Here is a 10,279-nt window from a genome sequence, read left to right as displayed (position 1 = left end):
GACAGAGTTGTGAGTGTAGCTGTTCTACCTGGGGGTATAATTAAGGGAAGCGTCCAGGCATTCATGAAAAAGAGGATATCAGGTTGAAGAAAGTAAGTTGTTAGGAAGCTAGCAAGACGACACCTAGTTGACCATATTCTGGCTGAGGAATTTAATATAAAAGCGAACGGGACTGCGAGAAATCTGTACGTTCATAAACATGAAAAACAAAGTTTGTACAACCAGCTTTTGGAGGGTGAGTGAGGTTAGTAGGGATGGGCATGGGAGTCTCTGTGCTAGGCTAAGCTAGGCTAACTGACTGCCGGTGCTAGCTTTATGTTATGAGAGCAGTAGATAGCCTATTTTCTTAGCTAACTCTTAGCAAAAAGCATGTCTTCATTTGTACACAACAAATTTAGCATTGTCATACTCACATACAAAAAGTATCAACGTGGATAACAAGTTTACATTCCAGACAGTCCCACCATGTCGAAACCTAGCATCATGTTTAACGCGATGCAACTCAACCTCTGTCATTTTGGTCATAGAATTGAGTGTGTTATGCTAGTAGTGGCTAATGTAGCCCAGAGCGGCTAGCCTCAAGCAGAGATAAAGAGCAGGCTCCAGGTCAAGTTCACTTCTTTATTAAAGTTCTAGTCGGGTAAACAGTCGTATAACACTTACGGTTGCGTTTGCACTTCTGGATTTGATTATGATATTGACTGGCTGTGTCCGAGATGTTGTATCTACAGCTTAAATCCTGAGGGACTATTGGGGCAAAAATATTGGATATGTTGATGAAGGAGACAGAAAGAGTCTTTAAATGTTTCATCATTATTTCCCCAAAGTTTTGAAGGAACTTGGTGAAGGCCCTGGCTTAACAGAGAACAGGGTGTACCCGATGATGTCACTGCGATAAGCCCCCGCAGTGCTGCTGAATACCAAACTGAGGGACGACCTCTGGAAGTTGCCATGACACCAGGCATGCACTAACCTGCTCTGTCTGCTTCCGACATCCAGCATGGAGCCTCTGCAGCACATACACACATACGTCATACACTCATTTGCATGATCGTGAACCCCCTTACACGCACACACACAGAGACATATTGTGGTAATTTGGTTGGAATGATATCTCAAGGACTCTTCCTTCCATGTCGTGCTGGTTCTAGGATCCCAGCCAGGTTTTGGGGAGCAGATGACCTGTTTTACGCACGTCAGCTGGGCGGAGAGGGTGTGCACCTCCGCTAGACCACAGATGTGTTTCCTGCTCACCTGCCAACAGATGTTACCTGGCTCCAGGGAGCGAGGTAATACGAACCATTAACCTCCAGGGCTGAGAAAGGAAGCAAATGCGAAAGTGCCAAAAACTGCAGTTCCTCGAGTGGCCACTTGAGGCTAGTTCAAAAGGTGAGTCAATCCCATTTGGCCCCATTTAAAAATGCTAAACTTTATAGCAAAATTTACAGCCTGGTACAAACTACAGTTTGGTTCTTTATAGCTCATTTCTCTATTCATGGTAACTGTATAGAGGTTATATTTATATATAACCCACCCGTTTAAGTTATATTAAAGCTTAAAACTGCATAATTAGGGGTTTAATGGCTTTGAGTGACAGGTTAGTTCAGTCAAGAATCTTAATTCCGTGACCATTCCCTGACTAAGAAGTTTTGATGATTAATTTGACTTTTTTTTTTAAATTTAGCCTCCAGGTCCGTCCCAAAAATCCTTTTTCATTTTTTTGCCAGAGGGCCAAATCCAAGATGGCCGCCGGCGCCATCTGGAAAAATAAACTTTCGAACCAAAGCACCAAGAATCATGTTTGAAGACACTTTTTCATATGAGTTGACCAAGAGGATTCCATTTCTGACATCAATTTGACATTCTGACATTCTAACCTAGAAATCCAAGATGGCTGCCACCCAGTTGGCAAACTCAAATTCACACATTTTTGAACAGGAAAATGTATTTTTCATCAAAAACTGTCCATTAAAGACACCTTCTAAATATATTATACTTTTCAAACTATATGTGATCATTTATTCTGGTAGATTGTGATATTAACTTTAAAATGATATATAAAACACTAAGGTTTAAACAATGGGGACGGGCTATTCCGGGACTGTCATGGTTACTGTCCCCTCAAGAAAGTAGCTGTTACTCACACACTTTTATCCTGAGATAAAAATAAGTATCAGCATTTTTATGTTATGTTTTTAAATCATTATATGTTGCTATTTTGTTATCAACCAATCATCAAAACATCTTAGCTAGAGAATGGTCACGAATTGAGATTCTTGACATAACTAGGAGCATGTCTTTAGCTGTCCGCAAGGTGTAAACTCAGCTAATTCAGTCACTGAATGTACCCTCTCCACTGTGTTTTTGCTATCGGTGCCTGTTGGGAATTTCTCCCAAAAGTAGGACAAACAATGTGGCCTGCCCTCGCTCCTCTCCAGCGCCACCCCCTAGTCCAAATATGGTCACTTCTTGCTCCAGAAAACCAAGATGGCGGCTGCCAGAATGCCAAACTGCCAAAGGACACATAAAGGCAGTGAACAACCAATGGGTAACGTTACGGTGGCTACGTCCATTATTTCTACAGTCTGTGGGTAAAATCCGCCACAGCAAGGCTTCTTAAAACATGACGCCCTCTCTTTCAATGCCTCATTACTCTGCAACAAATACATGACTCAGTTTATCTTCTTGCTCGTCCCTCTCAGGGTGTGAGATCGCATGTGGAGCAGGCGGTAGTTAAGCAGCTGTGACGCATTGCACACAGCCAAATGGTGTTTCAGTCCCAACCACAGCAGCAGATCAATAAAGGCTCTGACCTCAACTGTCAGCCAACTCAACTCTCCTCGCCAGGGGACGCTCATTTCCCTTTCGCTATGGAAACAGGAAGTAGGGGAATGTAATCTACGAAAGTGCCTAAGCCTATCAGATCACAGTGCAGTCATGTGGATCGTTTTTTTTTATATTTGCGTGAGCAGCTCAGGGTTGACTTGGACGGACAGTCCCCTTTCACTGATTCCTCTCGGAGAAATCATGTCACGTGAAGCTGTTAGCCATGATATTTACCACAGTGATGGATCTACAGCTCACTGTATGTTCAGGGAATGTTTCTAAGCCTCCCACATACGCCTTGGTGACACGTGTGAACCTTGAAATTCCTCCTGTGCATGCAGAGTCACTTCAGCCTATGGTTTGAGGGTGTTTTATGAAGACAAGAAACAGGAAGTTGGGCCACAAAATCCTGCAAAAAAATTTATTTTATGTAATACGACGACTATAAATAGACGAGCAAACTGTCAGCATCTTATCACGTCTGATTTACGCCAGGATGGTGCTGATGAGATTATTTTGCACTCCTTCTGTATGTCGCCCTCCAGCGCTCTCACCTCGTCTTTGATGCTAACGGGTCACTTTTGGAAGGAGAAGAAGTCTCAGGCCTCGGGATAGTTATTGCGTGAATTATTTTTTACCCTTCTTGTGATTCATGGGTCTTGATGGCTGCAAGTCGGCGGGTATTTAAAGGCGAGGATTGAGCACAGATCTTCATACAACAAACTTAAAAACTGTGTGAAAACGTTCAAATAAATCAGAAAGCTGCGGTATATTCTCTGCTTCTGTGCGTTGACTCTATGAATAGTCCACATTATGAGGCATGAATGATCTTCATAGTCCTTTAAATAATGCAAACCACTGATCCCGTCAGAGTCAGGGGTTTGTCTCTGCTTAGTGAACCACTCACAACTTGTATTCATTCATAAAGAGCAATGTGCAAAAGGTGCTTGAAGTCGTCATCATATCTCAGTTATTTCAGGACCTCTTTCACACTGGAGAGCAGATGACGTGTGGGAGAATCAAGCGCTATTACCTGGATGTCAGACGCTTGAGGTTGTTACTGTACACGTCCAGAGAAATGTTTCTTCGCTGCGTTCTTCCTGTGTAGGAGAGGTTTGTATAGTGTGACACAAAGAGCGCTCGCAAACACGTCAAGGACAACGCCCGCCGGAGATGCAGATGAATTATAAACATGGTGGGAAAGGAACATAAAGGCATAGTAGTTATGAAAAGGTATGTTCAGGGAGGATTTAAATGCATGCAGACGGGAATGTATTCAACAGAGATACATTATCTGTTGAAAAAGAAAGCTTTAAAACATCTAATACACAGAATGACATGCAAATTATTCACATATTGCACATTAACGCGGAATCTTAGGGCCGGTATGGGTGTGACTTTAAATAAAACATGTTTTAAATGTGGTGTTTTAATACCTGATATTTCCAGATGTTGCTTGTCATGTACTTTTTTCTAATCCCAGGGTATGTGTGGAACAACTCCGCCTTGATGAGGGTCTGACGGCTGTTTGAAATAAGACAAAGCATTTCAGAAGGTGAGACAAGAAGTTTAACCGTGACGTGGTATGTTTAACACATTAAACATACGCTGTGAGTCAGTGGGGCAAACACTCCAATAAAGCCATCGACTGGCTGAGCCAGCTGTTTGTCTTCTGACATCACCTCAACTCGAATTCTGTGTAAATAAAATGTGTAAAAACTGAATGACACTTAGCTATGAAATGCAACATTCAATGCTGTCCATATGTTGACAGGAGGATCTACATGTTATTAATTACATTTCTACTGTTCTACACGTTATTACGGCTGCAGCAGCAGCAACATAAAGCAATGGATAAGAGACAAGGCGATTGCTATGTCACTGTACAGTGTATGTATTTAAATAACACCTTTAAGAAGTTAGACAGTCAAAGATAGCCACCGATTGCACATTGCAGATCTCAGGGGATCAATATTTTGAATAACAAAGGAAGTTTGGTTACGCAATGGGACAATCGGTCAAATTTGTGGAAAAATTGCGGCAATTGGCCAAAATTGTGAGGTCGAGGGAAAGTTCGCGGGAACACAGCTTTGCAACTTCCTGCAGGGACCGAATAACAAACAGGATAAACCTCGTGCAGGATGTCAACATAATCCAGAGCAGAAAAAACAGTGTGCTGAAGGAGATGTTTTGTGCTTTTTTGGGTTTCATTTTTTAACAATTCAAGTTCAATTGTTATGTCTTTTGTTATTATTCTGTTAGTTGTATTACCAGTGGTGATAACCAAGTACATTTGTGAACATACTGCACAACTTTACTTTAATTGGATTTGTCTGTTTTCTCCACATTATCCTTCTACTCCACTACATTTGAAATATGCTTACTTACTTACTACTTACTATACTTAATACTTACTACTAATAATAATACTTACTTAATACTTACTTAATAATAATAATAATACTTACTTAATACTTACTTACTTACTCGAGCTTGAGTTTGCAGATTCAGATTAATAAAACAGAATATATGCCATCTAGCATTATAAGAACTTGTACTTTTTTCGATGCTAATACTGGTGTTGCTACTTTTACTGAAGTAAGGTGTCAGTATTCTTCCACCATTATATAGTCCCTTCTGCTTAAGCGACTCTGTCACTCAGGGACTCTGTCAGATGCACAACATCAGATTAAAACCCTCCTGCCGGTCCAAAATGGCAAGTTTAAAGGATCCTAGGGGAAAAAATCTATTTTCTGAAGAGGATTCAGTTTCACAAATAGAAAAATCAAACCTGAAAAGAGAGTTTTCACATGAAAGCAGCAATAAGTTACAGAGGGAACTATTTCTGTGTATTATCCTTTAAGCACATTCACAGAGGGGTGCCGATGTGGTCACGGCTCATAGAGGACTTTATCCGGCCTGTGATGTGTATTCTTCTACAAAAGCTTGGAAAAGTAATCCTGTTTGGCTGAACTCACAGCGGATCAAAAGTCAGCAAAAAGCCTTCAACACTTGTGGAGACGGAGGGCGACACACGCAGCGAGGAACAGCAGCTAACTAGTGGACTGTGTTTAAATTGGGTGATTTTAGACGATATACATTCACGTCACAGAGGACCTTATAGCCTTCTCCGGATCAGGACGGGGACTTTGGGCCACTAATTACGCATTTCCTCCTCACATCTCCAAACACAGCATCACTTGTGACCTTATCTCTGTGCTGTCACACTGTTAGCATTCACATGGCAAGTGTGGCGATGAATATAATTACTGCTGCCCAAAATAATAACACCATCGTCGTTCAGCCACCAGCAGCCAAAGGACCCCCTCCTCCTCCTCTTTCTCCTCCTCTCCCTCCTCTTTCTCCTCCATATCAGTGCAGACAAGGACAGAAATAGAGTTATTAGATCTATGGGAGAAACACATACAGAATACATTACAGCGGAGGATTCTGGGGATTTAATCTCTCATGAGAACACTCATTGTAATCCTATTAGGAAGTCTATCATTACTTTTAAATGATGTGCAGCCATTCTAAGATTATATTATACTGTATTTTCAGACATAAATCAACTCTTAATAGACGGTTATTCGGGTACAAAAACCTCCAAAGTATCCTGGATTTTTTAAGAGGGAAAAATTCAATAGGCTCCATTTTAATTGCAAATTTAATTCTTTTAATGGCTGAATGGTCTATATTTGAGCTTTTTATGTTTCATGGGTATTTAGTTTTGTCACTGATGCAAGAGTCTGCACACCCAAATCCATCAGAATACCACTTTTATTATCTTATATCCAGCATAGGGGAGTAAAATACATAATGCAATAAAATGCAATAATTGCAAATGCAAATATTTTAACACCACCTTAAATTTAAATGTTGTTTAAAAAATAAAATGACAGAAGGGGCTACAGATGAGCAATATTAAGTACACAGTGTCTATATACAGTATATGGAAGCAGTTGACAAATTAGTGTCACCGCCCGCTCCATCCAGTAGATCACCTGATCATCGCCATGTGTTGTCAGCCTCTCTGAATTAACCCTCCCCCTCATCTTAAAGGCCAACATGGACGAGAGGTCCTTAAAGTGGTCGAGAAGTCTGTGAATTTGAACATGTCTGACTCCACGATAAGCACGATGTGACGTTTAATATGTTGTTCATGCAAAACCAAGAGTTTTTTTCTTAAATCTAAGATTAAGGCGTGTACTTTCGAGTTCTTTCCGTAATGTCACAAGTAGGCTACTTTGAAAGTCAGTGGTTGCTCGATAATGCAAATTACATGTGTGACTTGGAGACGTGAAACCTCCTGTGCACAGTGAAGATGAAGTGAGACATCCTGTGTCTATTTGTTAAATTAATGTATAAAATATTTGCTGAATATACATATATATATTAATAGAAACAGATTACAATAAAATAAAATAAGAGGTATATACAACTGGTGTACAAAAGTGACAATCTAAAGTGGCATGGTATGGGATAAAGTGACATGTATGGATAATAGCATTAACATTTAGCAGTATGAAATAGTACAGTATAAATAAGGTGTAATATAAAAAGTGTCAAATAAATACAGTATGTTATATTTCAGTATGTATATGTATATAAGGTAGAATATTAAGTCAATAACAGTGTATATTAGAGTCTGTGCCCTGTTTTTAATGTTGCATTAATTAAACTCCAAGAGGACAGAAGAAGAAAAAACGAAATGGAACGATGTCGCCCTCTTCTGGTGACAGGCGGAACGTCATCACGCCAACTATGACCCGGAAGTGATTTGGTGTGTTTTTCTCTTTCGCACGTGTGGAGTGAACGTTTAACAGCACTCACCAACATGGCCGCGTGCAGTGTGGAAGCGCTGTTAGCCAAAGCTGAGCAAGAAGAGGCAGAAAAACTGAAAAGTATCTCCGTCCACAAGGAGCTGGACCTGGAGTTTGACATCGGTAACCTGCTAGCTTGTGACAAAAACCGCATCGAGTCGCGGGAGTTCAGAGAGCAGAAGAAAGACGACTTCCTACGGGCTTTAGCTCGTGACAACACGCAGCTTCTTATTAACGAGATCTGGAAACAGCCCACGGAGAGAGTGGAAGAGGTGATAGTGGTCAAACTACCTGACCAGAGGACCCCCTTGCCCAGAGAGAAACCACCTCCGAAACCCAAACCTCCCACAAAATGGGAAGAGTTCGCCAAGCTGAAGGGCATACAGAAGAAGAAGAAGACCAACTTAGTGTGGGATGAAACTGCGAAGGAGTGGAAGAGGCGCTGGGGCTACAAGCGGGCAAAAGATGACACCAAGGAGTGGCTGATTGAGGTACCTGAGACCGCTGACCCGAATGAGGACCAGTTCGCCAAACGTGCCAAAGCTAAGAAGGAGAGAGTGGCGAAAAATGAGTTCAACAGGCTGAAAAACATCGCCAGGGCACAAAAGATCAAAGTGCCAGGTGTGGGTCTGACCCCCACAGCCCAGCAGTCCAAAGATGATCTGTCCAGAGCTGTCAGCGTGGCCAAAACCTCCACAGCATCCGTGGGGAGGTTCCAGGACCGTCTGCCCAAAGAGAAACCACCTAAAAACCAGGGCAAAAAGAGGAAGTTTGAGCCCCTCATCGGTGACTTCTCCAACGAGAAGCAGAAGCAGCTGGAGCTCCTGAAAGTTCTGGACAGTAAGAAGCCAAAGCTGGACATCACCAAGGCTGTGAACAAACAGATGAGAGAGGAGGACAGAGAGGAGGCCGCGGCTAAGTACAAGAAGGGAGCAGGGAAGAAGGGACGCAGAGGAAACATGCCAGGAAAAGGCAAAGGAAAGGGGGGGAAAGGAAAAGGAGGAAAAGGAGGTAAAGCAGGAGGCGGAGGAGGCGGCGGCTTTAAGAAAGGCAAAGGCAAACCTGGGAAGCGCTGAGGACTGCTACCTGCTGCAGGTGTTTGTGCCTTGGCATCAAAACATCAGACTGGACTTAATGATGCAAAATGAAATGACTGGAGTGTCATGTTGGGACTGTGCAGGATGTTTGTGGCTCTTTCACTGTGTGTCATCAAATCTGTATTATCTGTCTTGACATTCATGGAGGAGAACGGATTCATATTTGTAATATTAATAATAAATACTTTAATAACTGAAATTAAACAATCAGGTGATTATGTTTCCCTTCCTGTATTGATTAAATTCTTTAATTCTTCAATTTTAATGACAGGAAAAGTTCAGGTGTAACAAACAGCAAAACAACAAAAAGTAATAAATAGAATTGGAACTGTAACTACAGTATGCAACGGTCATTTGCTCCAAAAATGCAGCACACAGCAGCATTCTTTCATAATAAACAATACACTACACCAGTGCTTTAGATTGTAAGATAATAAACTACAATTCCCACTAGTGTAACAAGACTTTAATATAGTAAAATCTATTTAAGCAGTAATTAATTTATGCAACATTTACGTCTACATTTTTCCTACTGTGATATGTCTGAAAATTTTCAGTATAAAAGTCTTCCTTTTTATCCAGAGGGTGCTCAGCTCTTTGTATTACAGGTTCTGCATATTGAAACAATAGGAGCCAAGTAAATTACTGGCAATGTCCCAGTTACCCATTTTAGAAGGTAGAAAGGACTGAAACAACTAAATGGACTGTAGTTGTCAAATATTGATCACACCTGACATGTGAAAACCACTTATTTCTAATGTAATCAGGCTGCTGATGTGCAACAAGGAAGACTTGTCTGTAGGTGTGGGTTACATTTCAAATACAATTCTGTCATGGTTTTTGCAGTTTTATCTTAAAATGTCGAGATCATTTTTATCATAATGAAGTAAATTTTCTGCAAATAATTTACGACCATGTTAAGACCTTGTTGCAAAGTCTGTTCTTTGTTTATTCCAAATCAAATCAAATGTCAGACGAATCAAGTTACCGAACCACAATGATGCAAAAATAGCATCAATATTGCTGTAACCAGTCCAGCTCAATTGTTTTTGATCTACTATATCCTTAAGGGTATACAAATTGTATGGTGTTAAGGTATTACAATTCTGACAATCTGTTAACGGTATACACGTTTATTATTATATATTATGTAGGGATGCACAATCTAATCGGCACATTATCGGTATCTGCAGGTTACACCTTGAAAATGACATGTCGGCATCGGCAGATATGTCATTTTTCTGCCGATAAAACGACGCTTTCATTCTGGCTAAATGCTCAATAATTCCCTAAAAAAAGGAAAGAAAATGTTACAAACAAATAAATATATAGAACATATTTATCTTATATAGTGATTGATTTACTTTTTTTTTTTACAAGCACTGTATTATGTTATTTCTGCATCTGCGTAGGCATGATATCAGTTCCACTACAGGGGAGACTTGCGCCTAATCCATCGGTATCGAAATCAGCAAAACGGGTTGGAAAATATCGGCAAAAAATCCAATATCGTGCATCCCAAATATAATGCTA

At 40.8% G+C, this 10,279-nt stretch overlaps 1 protein-coding gene across 1 annotated transcript; it reads left to right on the top strand.

The window, feature by feature from the left end:
• The first annotated feature begins 7,651 nt into the window (after positions 1–7,651).
• On the top strand, positions 7,652–9,060 carry rrs1 (ribosome biogenesis regulator 1 homolog). The gene has a single exon (XM_069667530.1). It carries the CDS (start codon positions 7,664–7,666, stop codon positions 8,723–8,725), a length of 1,062 nt encoding a protein of 353 aa, XP_069523631.1. The 5' UTR covers positions 7,652–7,663; the 3' UTR covers positions 8,726–9,060.
• The last annotated feature ends 1,219 nt before the right edge of the window (positions 9,061–10,279 follow it).

Source organism: Semicossyphus pulcher, unplaced genomic scaffold (genome assembly GCF_022749685.1).
Source record: "Semicossyphus pulcher isolate SPU_LCO1_2020_fin unplaced genomic scaffold, fSemPul1.0.p SCAF_18, whole genome shotgun sequence".
Lineage (NCBI taxonomy): Eukaryota > Metazoa > Chordata > Actinopteri > Labriformes > Labridae > Semicossyphus > Semicossyphus pulcher.
The sequence above is the reverse complement of the archived record's forward strand: the minus strand, read 5'-3'. Positions and strand labels throughout refer to the sequence as shown.